At 41.3% G+C, this 16,832-nt stretch overlaps 1 protein-coding gene across 1 annotated transcript in view; it reads left to right on the plus strand.

Annotated features, from left to right (window-relative positions):
- eys (eyes shut homolog) overlaps window positions 1–16,832 on the plus strand; it is a 161,923-nt gene that overhangs the window by 11,685 nt on the left and 133,406 nt on the right. The window contains exons 2-3 of the mRNA XM_070841569.1: window positions 13,994–14,890; window positions 15,368–15,490. Coding sequence (XP_070697670.1) covers window positions 13,994–14,890; window positions 15,368–15,490 — 1,020 coding nt within the window. The remainder of the gene's footprint in view (window positions 1–13,993; window positions 14,891–15,367; window positions 15,491–16,832) is intronic.

Raw genomic sequence — 16,832 nt, forward strand, 5'->3', positions numbered from 1 at the left:
AATAAGCTTTGGTAAAGACTCTCTGATTTTGAACATTTTGTTGTCACACAGTTTGTCCCCGACCTGCAGCGGTATGAGGATGCAGCACAGGAAATCAAAATAAATGTCACAATAGCATGAAAGTAAAATTTTAGTACTGTCATTTCCCATCAAAAAGAAATCCGTGCTTATGGACTCCGAGAGCAATGACCTCTTAGGTGTCACTGGGTACAAAGATATGCTCTGTCCAATGTGATTCATGTTCTGGCCACTCTGAGTCATGGCTACTCCCCATCCAATTACCATCCCATAATATATCATGGGGATTGCAGCTAGACTGAGCAACGTCAGAAGTGACTTGAAGACACCTGTGGGTAATGGACAGTAGTGGCGTTTGCTTCGGATCACACCGTGGACGTAATGATTCAGTCAGAGGCAGGCCCGGGCGGCTGATAACTAGGTCAAAAGGAAGATGTGCTTGATCCTTTTCACCTGATTCTGTGGCCACAACTTCAATTCTTCTTCTTTTTTTTTTCCCCAGAAGAAAACAGGAAAGAAAATCTATTTCTTCTGGAGCAGGAAAACAAAGGGTGCTCATCAACTGAAGGCTATCAGACACTGTTCTCTCTGCTAATAGGTAACGTGGATTAATATTCATAAGAGACTCTGAACTAGAGCTTGTGTCGGGATAACTGTGTCAGGGATAAGTGCTTATGGACGGTACTAAATATATACTTCAGAGGTGGACTTCATTCAGCCTGTACATCTGAGGCGAGATGTCACGGACAAGTTCAGATGTGCACAAGCGTGATTTCTTGACAGATCTGCTGGAAGTTTCCAGACTAAGCTGCAGATAACAAATTTAAAATGAAATCCAATGTCATCTAAGTACGACGGGCTACATTTTCTATATCCAGTTACAGTTTGACAAGATCTCAGGTTGAAATGTTGAAGATATAAATGCCACCTACTGTCTGTTTGAAGCGAAGGTTTGAACCACCAGGATGAACTGCCATTTTCCATCAACTTTTCCCATCCTGCTAGAAAAGTGACAGACTTACACAAAAAAGTTCAATATTTACTCAATCATGGAGTCCTGAGTAAAACACAAAACTCGACTCGGGATGTGCTAAAGTGCTGCTGAGAATCATCATTGATGTTCTTAGACCACCAAAATGCCGATAGAGATTCATTTTGGTCCCCCTATTTCTGATTCTCAGTGAGCTCCCAAAATTGACCTCAAGCCTCAAGTCGTCTTGCATTCAGATCTCCCACCTATCAAAGTTCACTTCAAAGGACGGTGAAATGGTAGGTTGTGCATCTGAAGTACTTCACAGCTGAATAAATGATCTCCTTGGAGCATCACTTACTGAAAAATAGCACTCAATAAAGATGAATAAACAATGTTGGCACAGCCAACAGCAAAAATTGCATCCCATGATAACAACATGGAGCCTTTCATGGATGCCTACATATTTTATAATATTTTGGCAGTAGAAAATATTATTTTGAGTGCAACGCAGGAGTAAGTGTGGCAAAGCGAGGGTACGAGGCAGAGCGAATCGCCCCTACAGCAACACAGGATAGAGCTACTGTACAAATGTAAATTCAGTCCCAGAGCTGGTTTGGGGTTACGGGTGACTGCTGGCGAGCTTCTTTTGTTGCATTGAATTCCATTAAAGACGGTGTTTTTGCTGAACACTAAAGCTGATGCCAAAACAAAAACCAAAATTAGCTTTAGCTGATTTTGTAAAGGCTGTTTATAGGAATCGTTGGTGGAAAATGGCTAACAAGCAATTGTAAGGATTGTATTTCCTAGTTATTTTCTCTAATTAAAACCCTGGAAGGAACAAACATCTCATAGAGATTCAATTCAATACAGCGAGCAGCTAATGGTGTTCTGTTAACAGGAGTGATCCACGGAAGGGAGTGAAGCAGGAGGCCTATCTTCCCTCCCTTCATCAGGAGTTATTGTGGTGCCATTGCTCATCTTGGTATTATCACTTTGATGGAAAGATTTTATTTCATATCATTATTTCTTACTGGATGCAGTATACTCCTCTGTCTGTCTTATACGTTAAGACAGATAAAATAAGACAGCGTGTCAAAGAACACAGGGTACAGTATATTCTGTGTGAGTGCAATAAAGCTTGGATTGAAATGATTGGGTTGATGAAGCCATGGAGAGACTTGAGGATGCAGCCAGAGAGCACACCAGTAGAGAGAGATAGTGACATTATTACTTCACTGATTTTCACAGCATGGACGGAGACTTTCATGCGAGTGCAGAGCTCAGTAACTGATATGTCTAGTGCTTCTGTGATGATTTATGTTTTTCCGGCTTTGAGGATTTCACATAACTCTCTCAGGACACTACAAAGTTTGATACATGTAATATGATGCCTCTGAGCTTTCCTTAAACTAGCGTGAAATCCATCAGCCAGATGCTAAGTAAAGTTTGTGAAAACAACTTTCTGCTGAAGTGGTTTAGAATATTACACATCTTAGTCTATTTCTGGTCTCCGTAGTCGAGCCTCTAACTGTAAATCCACGATCCTATTGTGGAATTTAAGGTAATTCTCCCTCATAAAGCAGTCATAGCCTTCAAGCTGCTTTAGAGGCCAGTTTCTGGTTGAAAACACACAAACAACTCAAGAGAGACATTATCTATATCTATGCAGAAGTTGTGAATATAAGTAAATTGTTGTGCATCTGTGAAAGAAAAATCTGTATTCACCATAAAGGCGTATATTCAATTTGAACACTGAGTGGATTGAATGGACCCTGGTTCGTCGTGTCAATCTCTGTTGTAATGCAGAACGATAGCGCCAACAGAATTTTTATGATGTAGTCATGGAAACAGGGCTATTGAAAATAAGTAGAAAGCATGAGCTCTTCCTGGTGGAAATGCACCGTGGTGGCATTACACACAAAAAAAAGAAAAAAAAAAAAAGCACAACATGAAGTGAACAAACGGAGATGTCTGTTTTTAAAAATGCACCAAAATGCAGGAGTGTGTGACGCCGTTCTTTGGCTAGATTTTTAAGACTTGCAGGATCATGCAGAGCCCAGCTTTGTGTAAACGTATTAACCTTCCTTCCATTGTGCAGCTACGAAGACCATACAGTATGTGACATTTGCTCTTTATTCCCAGTGCTCACCAGCAATTTTTACTGGCTCTAAGTAGATTGACCTCTGAGCATTGATTTTATTGTCACTTTCTCTCAGAGCCTTGTGGCACAGTTGTGGTTTGCAGGAAACATATTCCTGTAGGTTTTAACAGCTAATCCTCATTTGTGTATTACGTGGAGACCTTATTTATATCACAGGCACACAAACGTATATACAATAAGAAAGCAAGAACTCCATTGTGCAGTGAAACTTGTTTTTATCTGTGCATATGACAATAAAATGATTGTATTGAATAGGCTGATAAAGTTTTCTTTTCTTACTGACTTAAAGATAAGTACCGGGCCTGAATTTCAAGTAGATATGACAGGATTGTGTTTTCATATAAAATGTTATGAGCTGAGAAAGGTTCCCCGTGCTTTGCATATATATTGTCGAGTTTTAACAAAGTGTCGTGAACTTTAAAACAACTTCTTGACATAAAGCTTCCAGCGAGAAAAGTTTAATTGGCGGAGCAGAGGGTTCTCGGTTCACGCTGTTGCTTTGTGTTGCTTTGTGTGTCACCTAATGACGATAATGCAAAGAAGCAAGACACTTTACCTCGAAACATCTGCGTGTGTTTCACATCAGCTATAACTCTGATAGATATTCATGAACAATAGTTGTTTTGCAAAGAAATCTTATTCGTTACGGTATTGATTTCACACAAACTATTTCAGACCGTAACCAATGATCATGAGCCTGATGAAGCCTCTCTCCTCTCTATGGAGGTATGTTTTGTCCCTTAACTCATATCCCTCATCTTTTTTTTTATTTTTTAGAGAACCTGAAATCACAGTAATATGTGACACAGCAGGTACTTGATGGCACTGTAAAAACAGAATATCATTGCTTAAGGCAAGGTGACAGGGATAATAATCTGCCATCCTTTATGTTTAATATTTAAATCCCAGAGGTGAAGAGAGAAAGATGGTGGCGTCCTTGTTTCAAACGCCCTCACTACTCTATCAGCTCAGTTCGGAGTAATCAATCAAAGCACAAAGTGCAATCTGCAATCACAAGTCCAATACAACTATGATTGATTACTGTTAAAAGCAAATGCTAATCAGAAATATCTAAAGGTTACAATAGACAGACAACATTTTGATTTGATTTCCATGCAAAATTGCTGGCGTAATGATGCCATTTGTTTGTGATAGTTATCATATTTGATCTTGCCCACTTATGCCGTTCATGACGCACACATTTTGTCCTATTTCCCAAACAAGTGACACTGAGTATCTGTGATTATATGTGTTTGCTGTGTGGCTGTTAAAATTTTCTTAACTGTGTAAACACAGATTTATTTCCCTCTGTTTGCAACAATTACTCATTTTGTACATGTTTTCTTCCTCCAAACCTGATGGGAATACATTCTTTGTGGGTCAATTTGGGAAACTGCAGGATAATATATTGCATTTGTATTAAATGAGCATACGCTACATGCATTCGCTAGTACAGCAGTGTTTACCCTAGAGCTCTGCTGTATGCAGTTAAGAGAGCGGGAAAGGTCACATAACTCAGGGGCAGAATATGCTCTGCTACAAGTAAATGTTGATTAATCCCCGCAACTCACAGGAAAATGTATGAAATATAGTCTAATATTTAAATTTTATCACCTTAAACATTTAAGTTTTGAGGCAATTACAACGTGGCATTTGGCCTCTGAATCAGTAATTCACGTATGAGTGTTTTTCTGTGACATTTTAGTGAAATTAGTCTATATTTATAATTCTCACCCTTCTCTGCCTATTTTCATATTTGACATTTTGGGCTGGGAGCTCTTAAAATCTTGGCTGTTTAAGTATGCTTTTACATTTGCACTGCTTGTTAGTCAATTGCTGACAGGAGTGCCAAAAAATATATTATTTGACAGATGTTAGTAAGCTGAAAAATTGTGAATTTTCACTCACAGTGTGGGTGTAAATGTATGAACTTCTGAATGTCAAACCTTAGTTTTCATACTCCAGTGTATTGTTTAGACTGCATACTGCAGCATCATTCACTACATCCTGTTTAGTGAACATAACGGTGTGCGCTTGAGTTCATAATTCAGCCAGCAAGATCTTGTGCAACAATCTAATTATATCTATATTCAAGAGGGATCCGAGTATTTCTCAGCGGGCTCCATGCAGCTGACTGTGTGTGCATAACTGTGGGCTTGATTAACAAGTTGTTGAGTCAGCACATACTGTAGTAAAGTACTTCAAGCCCACAGGCTTTCTAACCTACAGCAAGGTGCTAAAAAGTACCAGAATTTACTGCTGATCAATTATCATCAACTTTTGTTCACTTTACTTGTAAAATTTCAGACTTAATTTAATTTAAACTCAATGAATTTCCTATTTATTACACATTTTCTGGCTTTATGTGCACCTGATGAAATGTAAACCTTTCATCATCATCAGCATCAGTATGACTTCCTAGAGATCTGTTGGTGTGTTGAAATAACAGACATAATAGTATAATAGAACAACAAAAAGGTGTTTTGATTATTTGATTATTTTGTTGTTGTGCTGATAATGAGATTTTAAGAGACAGAGATGATGCAGAGTGGCTGATGCTGTCACACAATATGCCGTGCTGTGCTGCGCCACACAATTCTTTTTGTTGTACGTCGAGAAAAATTCGAAAATAATAATTAGATGCAAAACAAATTCATCACATAAGAGCTTAAAGTGCAGTACAAAATACCAGCCGTTGACTGGTGCAGCACCAGAAGATATGGAATGATGAGAATAGTTTGCACAGCTATGCAGATAAATGCTTGCTTTTCTCTTTGTACATTCTCATAAAAAGGACTGAAGGTCAATATTTCTATATCTAATGAAGATACCTAAAGCTGCAGAAAATATGGCTGATGCTACAAGCAAAAGGGCAGCTCATTAATCTAGTCACAGTGGGGAAGCAAACCAAATTTGAGAACTTAAATGTCTTTCACCAGGATAAGCATAGGAGATAGAATATGTCAAATCTTAAGGTCAGGCAGGTGCTTCACAGAGATGCATTTTGATAAGAACAGACATCTTAAAATTGATCCTGAAATTACTTGAAACTGACTACTGGCAAGACTGTTATTTGCAGAATCTATCTGTAGAGCAGAAGCTTGTTCGGGGCAACATGAGTGTGGAGCAGAAACCGCAGTGGAAACCAGGCTCGTAAACAATGAATCCTTCTGTGAACAAACAATCAACTAAAGTAAGGTGAACAGAAATCGGTGACCTTTATGAAAGCATCTGTCATCTTGCTGTGTGTTTCTCAACTCATGGGGCTTAAAAGTGGGTCAAAGAATCATGTCAGCGCTTTGGACAAATGTACCCATGAAAAGCAGTGCTTCAGTTTTTACTGTAGTGAAATGAGGGTTTATGAGCCCGGATTATTTTAATGGAGTGCCTGTGAGGATCCGGGTGCAAATAGCCAGATGTTATGTTTAGGCACTAAAGAAGGTCATGGTTTGGGTTCAAATAATAAGGCAAAGTGGCATCTGAGCTACTTTTATTATCTGCGAAGAGACTTTCTTCTGAAAGTGAAGTAACCGCTCCCCCCTTGTACTGTATAATTGTTTCCTACTGCATGAAACAAAAAAGAGAACTTTGACCCATCGCTCACCGTGGATGACGTCAGTGAGACCTTGGTGCCGCTGCAGACTAAGGTGGAAGATGCCTCTCTGAATAACTAAAGAGAGTTTCTTGGGGACACTGGTACATTTCAGGGACAGACAGAGGTAGCAGTCCAGTCCCGGCTTTATGAATGGATAGTCTCCAGGCTGGATCCCTGGCCAGCTGGAGGAGTTTGGGCCGGGAAAGTAAATGGCCAGCGCTCTCCTCTCCCTTGGCAACTACCACCGAATTGCCCTGGAGCAAGGCACTTAACCCCTTACTTATACTGTTGCTAAGCAACCAGCAGCACAAGACTGATTGTGGTGCAGCTCCCCTGTGTGAGTGTAGCTGTACAGTGAATGGGGATGTAGGTCACTGCAAAAAAACATCATACACAAGCTGTCAAAACATTCCCCAAGCAAATAAACATTAAACATGATATAAATACAGCACCGCTATGGAATCACTCTCCTGCTGCCGGTGTGTGTGTGTGTGTGTGGAGAAGGTGAACTGTGGAATGATACCAAACTTGATGCAGTTTGGGTCAGAAATGAATATTTAAAGAAATATTCTACAGTTGGGGGAAATATGTTTATTACCTTTCTTCCCAGGAGGTGATGAGATGAAGGCTACCACTCTCCTGACATCGTCACTGAAAGCTAATAATAAAAATATCAATAAATGCACTCCCCCATATATTGAATTACTCTTTAATCTAATGCAACATTAAAAGTTGGTATCCTGCAGTAATCAAGCTTCTGAATTAGTGATATTCTTCATCAAATGTTCAGCAGAGATGGCTCATGTGTGGAGAAGCATCACCAATAATTAGGTTTGTCAGGTAATGCATGAAGCAGCTAGTTCACTGAATTGGTTAAATAGTTTCTAATCCAGGTCTGCTGGAGCCCAGTTCTGCTTCATAGACAGATCCAGTCAGAACTTCTTGATTCCTTCCATCCCACAGGTACCACATAAAATCATTTTCATTCTCAGAGAGAGCTTCAGTTGTTTACACAAGATAATGACTCGGCTTGGCTAATGAATATTTAGTTAAGCCTAATTAAATAATCAATCAGGCGGGCTGTATCCCCGCCCTCCCCCTGCCCCAGAGGACCATCTCCAATCTGCAGCCAGGCACGCCTTCAGCCCTCAGCGTCTGATCACATTTCCTTCGCAACATGTTTCCTCCCGTGTGCGCTTAGACGGCTCAGCTGTCACATCCCCCAGAGAGAGAGGGACACACACACACACACACACACACACACTCACACACACACATCTGAAGCGCTGCACGAGAAAACTCTCCAAAACGGTGTCACAAGTCGCTGTCCCAGGGCGGAGCACCTTTTCAACTTGATGGTGAGCAATGCATCCTACCTGCACCCTCCTTGTAGCCTCGCTGTGTTCATTGTCAGGAAGCAGAGCCGGCGCTCGTGCCGCTCTGCGTGCAGCAGCAGATGGTCCATGTGTGCAGCCTCCTAGTCAGATTACCCCTCCACAGTAAATCCACGGCCTAGCGTTTGCAGAATGGGGGCAGAGACGCGCGTCGGTTGAGTTTAATGCTAAGCTGTTGTTTAATGCAGACCCTGTGGCTGAAGGCCTGCTGCAGCTTTAGAAATGTGTGAGAAGTAGTGTACTGGCCAGTCTGTCAATTTCACAGTCACTCACACAGACAGGCCGGAGCAGGTGGACTCCTTCGAAATAATTGATTAAAGCTCTTTTCTACTGTGATATTCACTCTGAGAAACAGAGACTGGAGGAACCGTCTGCTGCTGAGCTTCCCTCTCACACTAGTCTCCTGAGCAGAACTGTGCAGCAACACAAGACCGTGCACTCACCACTGAATCACCGTGCAGGCACACAGACAGATGATGTGGTGGATATTAAGGCCCCAGTGCCTCCATGAATGAGACTGCCAAAGGTCATCAAAAATCAAACACTGTATATTTATGTAACATGATCCACGAAGCTAATGGGGCTCAACAGTGAGACATGACCTACTTGTTACAAGGAAAACATTTCCCATCCATGTAGCTGTCAGCACTTACATTCTGAAAATGAAGTCGGGTTAAAGAAGAAAGCACACGCAGCAAATATCTCCAATAAGGGTGCACAACCCACGCTTCTATTTATTTATTTTACCAGTTTTAATGATGATGATGATGTCATAGATTAAACACACACACACAGTCCATGAATGTTTAAAGATACGTAGGCTGTGGAAGGAATAAAGTCATTAAACTCAGCAGAAAAACATGCAAAGTTATAGACAATCATGGGATACTTCTTTTTAATTCTAGTAATTGAGTTGTGGAAGTTATGAAAGTAGTTCACTGCCCTGACTTGCAGTGTTAAGCAAAAAAAAAACCAACCCAGTCACTTGTTCCTTGGTTGATGGCCAAACCTTCCACCAAATATGATGCAACTCACAACAAGTGAAGCAGCATCATGACTGACAGCTCACACTCATTTCTCGTTTTTAGGATATTTTAACAAACGTATGTCACATTTGAATCATATTTGTCTCCGCTTTCTTTCCTCTATTTGTGTTGAGAAAAAAAAGAATCTTTACAAAAGAGGAACTGATTATTTTTTTTGAATAAGTGCACTGAAGCTTTCCAAGAGGAGACGCGGGGGGTCGGGTGAAGGTGTGTTTGCCTGATTGAAGTGAGCTGAACTGTTCTAACTCCAGCAACCACACCTGGATAATGAATATGTGGCCGTGCTGCTTCGCACACCTGCAGTATTTCCTTTCTGCGGGGCTCTTAGGGCTCAGTGTGGCTCACACACTATATACCACCACTGCCTCAAGCACTGCGCAAGATACAAACAGACACGCACAACCTTGCCTTACTGAGGTTCTCCTCCAGAGCACCAAACAAACAGGGAACACTACAGTCTATACTACAGGGGGGTAGTGACTGATGAAGGCATTGCCTCCAACAAAAATTAGCAATTTATAGAGGTGAAGTCATGCTGGCGACACTGCTGCTGCTGGCTCCGGCCTAATTGAACCCATGGTTATACTCTCTTTGAGGTATATTGCTTGCAAACATCTAAGACATGCTGTTCTTTCAAGTGTTCCTTTGGGTTAAAGAGAAAAAGACAGAAAAAGCGTGGATAGTATTGGTGTAGGTGAAAGTAGATCTGTTTTTCCTCTGCTCTAGTAACTATTCAGAAATATATTTCTAAACACCCAGTGAATTCATCTTTGCAGTTTACAAAATGATTCCAATATTCATTGAAAATTGGTTTTGCCATTAGCTCCAGTAAGTGCATTTACAGTAAGAAAATTGATGTGGGGGTAGGTTTTCAGGGTTTTGGGGCCCGGATGCTCATCAGTGTTATAACTGATTAGTGGTGATTCAGAAAGCTGCCCAGGGAGCACAAGTGATCAGTCCAGCAGCATCTGTGGCCGGCAGCCTGCCGGCGTTTGGCATATCAGTCCTCCAGTAGCTCCGCGGTGACTCTAATGGCTCGGTGATGTTTCAGGGGCGTCGTGCTGGTGATGGAACGTGGATAAATAAACAGATATGTTTGAAGTAAAGCTGTATGAGAGTTATTGTGCTTCACTCGATCAAGTAATTCGAGTGTTTCTGCTCCTTCGTCTCAAATCGCGGAGGTGAGGTGGTTTTGATTAGTGAATGATGCTGATGGCAGTTGACCTCTTTCTGCTCGAGTCTACTGTGAAATGGGACACCATCTACCAAATTCATCAACGCACTGTTGTCAGAAATAGACTGTTTAACAGTGAGTGGGCAGAGAAATGAGTTCTGTGGCAGCCGATTCACTGGCTGTTTTCTTTGCATTGAGACTTTTTCAGGTGAAATAAATAACTTCCCAAAGGATTGTTTTATTTTTCACTGGGCATTTGGATTGATTTGGTATGCTGGTGACAAATAATTCTCCTGAGATTAAGAAAAGAGCATGGAGAAGAATATGGAGGGATGATTTTCCTTTGCTTTCTGATTTAATCAGCTTCACAGAGGTGAGGGGATGTTTTGTTAGGAGCTCTGTCTTTGTTGATGCTCCTGAAGAAGACTGCATGTAGCAGATTTCATCAGGAGGCTCACAACTTGAACTTTTTATACTTTTTATTCTACTTTATTTAACATGCAACACAGATACAACCTTCCAAGAAGTCCCAGCCCCTGTGCAGGCACACAGAAATACAGCGCACTCATAATACAGCACGATCGCAAACACCAACAGCATTCAGTCACTGCAGCTGTCAGTGTCTGAGCAGTTCTGAAACAAGGAAATCATAATGAGAAATTACCATATACAAGGAGGCTTACACTATTTATCTCAATGATGTTTGCGACAACTTACACCTGTGTGTCCTCATTCTGGCATAAATGCCACTATACTGCAACTAGCAATTGCGCCTCACTCACTAGCCAACATCTTCATCACTGTTCCCGCATCACGCTGTTGGCTTAATGAGCCAAACTTTGCTACTTGAGTGTAAAAAAGAAATTAAAATTTTTCTCATTACATGGCAAGCTAGCAAATGTTTTCAGCTGTGGCCCAGTTTATGATCAAACTGTATTCTGTGAGCTTTGTTATGTACAAACCAACGCTTTGTCTAATTATTGATTAACCTACTGAGCTTTTTCATGATGAATGAATTAATTGTTCAGTCAAGAAATTAAAAAATAGCACTCGCAAGACTTCCCAGGACCCAAGCTGAAGTATTTGATGACAGCATGAAATGGACACACATTCAGTTATCAGTGAAGACTAAGAAAAGTACATTTTCACATATTAGACACCATTTTCAAACATACAATTAGCTGATTATCAAACATTTTGCAGATTACCTTTCTGCGCATTACGTTCCTGATTAACAGACAAAGCGTTTTGACAGACACAGACAGCTTTTTCCACGCATGACAGACGACGTATCACATGTAGGCGTGCAGGTTTGATGTGATAATGTGCTGTGTCCTCTCTGTGTCTCTCTCAGTCATCAGTCAGGGGAGGATTTACACAGCTCCCTTGATCCATTGCCCTCTGCACACCTGCGTGGTTGGCATCCTAAAATAAGGGTTGAACTGAGCCATAATGAAAGCAGGAGGCTACGGGAGACAATTAGTTGACCCCCACACACATGACCGTGCCTCTGACCTCATGACCTGTATCACTTGAACCACTTCTGTGTGTGGCTCACAGTTTAATCCTGGCTGATCAATACCTTGAAGGCATCTTAATATCCCAGAAAACCTCTGGGTGTGTGTATCCAAGTAGAGGTCAGCAGTATAGATCGCTGTAATAGTATGAATTAGTATTGAATGTAATTCAAATTAAATGAATTGGAATCACAGCTCGGTTAAGAAAGACGCTTTAGGGTCTAAATTACATTCATCGTTCAAACTGTTTGGGGTCAAAAAGGCCTTTTAAATGTCTCACTTTGAATTTGCAGTTAAACAAATTTGCAGCAGTGTATTAGCGGTTGTAAAAAGTCAGCATAGGGATCAAATATATTGACGAGAATATAAATCCCGATGCTTTACATGCTTCACTGCTGCATATCTGTGGAAATTAGAAAAAAGAACTGGCAGTATTTCCTCCTGATTTTTTCCCCTGGCCACAGTGTTTCCTCTATTACTCACGCTGTTTGTTGACTTTGCCAGTTTGCCGTCACATGTGTGGTGATATAAGATGGTCTTTTTATCCCAGCTGTCTCTCGGCTCCAACTTTAGATTGCAGATCGTGGTGAGACGGGATCGCTGTCATGGTGACCGCGGTCTCGTTGAAATTGGTAAGATGAGGTGAAAATAAGTGAATTATATTATTATGTGTATTATCATGCTGTGTATTATTGCATTGTGGCAGCTATGAAAGCCCAATATCCATGACCTCCTGCCTGAAGCACGTTACTGTGGTGATAGGCAACTGATGTACTGTAATGTATCCATACATTCAGAGTGTATAGATATGAGGGGATACTGTTTGAGATATCAAAGTCAGGTTCAGATGAGTTATATTTGTGCAAACATTCATGGAGGTCACTTAAGGACACTGGCTTCTTTCCTTAATTATTACACTTTGGTTTTTTTGCATCGACTACATTTGAATTACATTTTCAGGTGAAAGACCTGATTAACAAGAGACAGACAGTCTCGCTAATGTTTTCAAGTAGCCTGCAGTTGTGTCACGTGTTTCTTTGCTGATTAACTTCTGTAGTAAAAGTAAACGAGGTAGCACGGCCACTGAAAAACCCCCAAACTGGTCTGCTGAAGCCTTCCATGGTGCCTTGCAGATCGCAGCGGTCCATCAGGAGCCTCCCCTGTGTCCCAATTGGTGTGCAGCAGGTTTTTAGAGCTCTTCCAGTAGAAACAGCTGCCCGCTGATAAGAGTGTTGACATTGAACCAAAAACAAGAACCGTTCAGTCGCTAAAGGGATAATTCTCCGCACAGGTTCGTCTCTGCGAGGCACGTTAGCCTTTTTCATTGTACAGAAATGTCAGACTGTAGATTTAAATAAAAGTTCAATTAAAAATAGATAAAGTACTGCTGCTGTTTTTTTTTTTTTCTGCTGCTGGAGATGAATTTCCTGAGGAAACTACACACACAAACCAATTAGACACTTTGTTAAATTTTGATGTCTTTTTTTTTTTTTTTCCTCAGAAATCAGGTGACAGTTTTCCGATTCAGTGAAACACAATAGTCAACCTCATCTCATGTAAATGAGATCTTCTGGGTGCCCACACAGCCCTCATGACAATACTTGCAATCTCATTCAGTTTATCACTCCCCCTTCTATTGATATTGGTGTTCCATATTCAGCGTTTTATTACTTATCACAATGCAGTTATTCATATCAGCCCTTGTGAGCTGATCAAGGAGCAGAGTTTCTCTCTTGCAAGGACGCCTCTCTACTTTGTTGTTTTATCTCGTGCACACGTATGAAAAGGGCCTGAGGGGGAAAAAGACAATGCTGTCTGCTTTAACTCATCTCACTGCGAGACACTGAGGCACTGGCAGCGGAGAGAGAATATTTTATCTGACATTGTCACTCTCTGTAGAAACCTCAGGGAGGCCGAGGCTGTTGTGACACACTTGGTGGTCAGCATCACTGCATATGATTATGACAGCTCTGCTAGACTTGCTGAAGCCACAGATCTATGTGTTACAATGAAACAGTGTTCACGATAGCAGAGCGGCCATTTGTAGTGAAGTTTTAAGCTGAAAGACATTATAGGTTTTTGCAAATCATTAATCTCAATCTCTGTTTTCCTCAGGTTATTACTCTTCCCGCCGACGTCTGGGAGCACATGGCACAGCGTCTCATGAAGTACGATACAACACATGTGCCTCAGCCATTCTCCAGATGACACAAGCTGGGTTTAAATGCTCCCGATTGATTGGTGTTAAGTACCAAGACAGGCTAAGCATGGGGCCATTGTTGTTTCATTTGTTTGCTGTGCTTGTGGCCGTCCACATGATCCACTGCCAAACAGTTTGCAACCGACAAGAATCACTTGAATGGCACCTTCAACAGCACACAATCCAAATGAACTGGACTCTCGTAGGAAACGTCTGTAGGAGTGCGTCTGAGTGTTGGGACTCTCGGGGGGGAGAGGAGTCAACCGGGCAACCTTTCAACTTCCCGCAGATTTGCCCACTTCAGCTGCAACATGGAGACAAACTGCTGATGTCTGCTGATGAAACGCTGAAGTCATATGGCATCAGACTCCTGAATGTGTCAAAAGACAACTTTGAAAGCTGCTCCGTGAACGGACAAAGAGAGGATCAGTTTCTTTTCACCCACAATATCAGAGAAGGCGAGGAAGTGGAGGCCAAGTGGCTCGTCCCGGGTCATCGCTACTTCATCGCCGTGCGCGAGGGAGACACGCAGCTGTGCAAGTTCGGCTTAAGGCTCAACGTGTCTGTTAAAACACAACTTTGTCAGGGTAGTCCTCTGCTTCGACTTTGTTCGGGGAATGGTGTTTGTCGAACGGGCCGCTGGGAAGGCACATACCGCTGTCGATGCCACCACCACTACTCCGGCAGGTTTTGTGAAAAGTCTGATGCTTGTTTGGATAACCCCTGTGAAAACAAAGGAGTGTGTTTGAGCAAAGGATCCACAGATCCAAACCACAGATCATACAAATGTCTGTGTCCTCCACATTTTACAGGTATGAACAAAACCCACTGGTCCCTTTGCTGGGCTCTCTTCTGAATTCGAGCCAGATCAAAAACATCTGTTTCAATCAGATATTATTTGATGCACCCCCCTCCAGAGAAACTCAAAATGTTTGTGTATATATATTTTTTTCTTATCTGATTGATGCATTTGACAGAGTTTTACTCAGATTAATTAAGAGGAACTGAAAGAATATAAAAGCAATTTATAATTCTGCATAAACCTCAACACTCACATGTAGTGAAACAGAATAAATATTAAACCAGCTTCTTTCTCAGTCTCTTTGCAGCCAGCATGTATCCTCTCCAGCAGTATCATCTACTGTAACTCTTTTTAAATTTAAAATTAAAATAAATATCATCAGCTTATACTTTGCACATGAACTTCGTAATCCAGGCATATCTTTTCCTTTTTCTTGTATCACTGTGGGTTGCTGTGTGATAGTTAACCGGATTTCCATTTGTTTCAGGGGTGAACTGCTCTGATGTCGTTGGGAAAGAAAACTGTGAGAGAATTTGTGAAAACGGGACGTGCGTTCAAGTACAAGCGTCGGCCGACTCCTTCAAATGCACCTGTGACGCAGGATTCTCCGGTAAGCAGCTCTTGTTCGGCCCGTTGCTGGTATGATAGAGAGATGGATCGCCTGTCACTACAGTGTGACAATGAAAACATAATCTTCGAACGTCATTGTACAGTTTTGATCCCTGACAGGTGGACAAACAATCAGCTTTTCATCATTCTATTTACCAAAGGCAGTGGGATAGATGTGCTGCATCCCAGTCCCATATGCACAGCCATGTCATTTGCCTCCAAGGGGCAACTATCTTTGGAAAAGGTCAAAGCGGGAAAACTACAAAAGCCATATATCTTTTAAAGATCAGCATTTCCTCATGGGCTTTAAACCTCATCCCACTTGGCGTTATATTTATCATCGTAATATATGAAGCAGCCACTTCAAATCGAATACCTCATGTTACGACCAGTGGCATGTGGTAGTAAAAGGCGTGGGCTAAGCTGCTGGCTAACTGAGCGTGTCGCAGTTGATAAAAACAAAGGTTTACAGCAATCAATTAAAATGTATTTTATTGTGTACTGTTTCTGCTGAGCACATTAAAGCAGGACTTTGATAATGGCCAACTTCTGTGATCCTGCTGGAAATTCTGTATAAATCACTGTCTCACGCTGTTAGTGGTTTGCTCAGCTTATCATACCCGTTTTAGCCAGGTCAGTGCTAAAGAATGCTAATTCCTCTTCCCATTAATCATTTATAAAAAGGGATTGGACACAATCGTAACCCATTTTTCACTGGCAGTAGTGATTTAGACAAGCTACTGGAGGCTCATGCACAAGCACTGGGTGGCGTTTGTAATCTGGTGAGCTTGTTTATGAGACATTATGGCTTCACTCATTATTTAGGTAATGAGTCTCATTTGCTCCAGTAACATACAGTTAGGTTAATGGGTATCAAACACAAATGGGTTACAAGACCTGGATACTTCTTCAGTTGCCCTGGATATCACTGTCTGCTGTAAAAACAAGCCAGCAATGAACTTTCTGGAGTAAAAACTCCAGGTGGCTCTTCACATTGATTCATTGTTTGGTTTGGAGCATAATTTGTCCTGGCAGCATTCTTGAAGTGTCACAGCTTTGCCTTTCGAGTCCAGCCCATGCTTTCAGCTTATTATTTTGGAGAAGTGGTTTCAAGGTTACTTCTGCTGCTGTCTGGCATCTGTTTTTGCAAGAGCGGATCAAGTCTATACAGTAGACGGAGGGATTTTCGATTTTCAGAGATCACCTCTGAACTTATTTGAATACAACAGAGAAGATTACAAGACAAGAAAAATATTGCTTTGCCTTCTTCCTCTTGTAGTCAGATATAAACCTGATTGAATGCTATATGTCTATAATCAGATAAATGATGTATTTTATTCAAC

This window comes from Pempheris klunzingeri, chromosome 12, assembly GCF_042242105.1.
Source record: "Pempheris klunzingeri isolate RE-2024b chromosome 12, fPemKlu1.hap1, whole genome shotgun sequence".
Taxonomy (NCBI): domain Eukaryota; kingdom Metazoa; phylum Chordata; class Actinopteri; order Acropomatiformes; family Pempheridae; genus Pempheris; species Pempheris klunzingeri.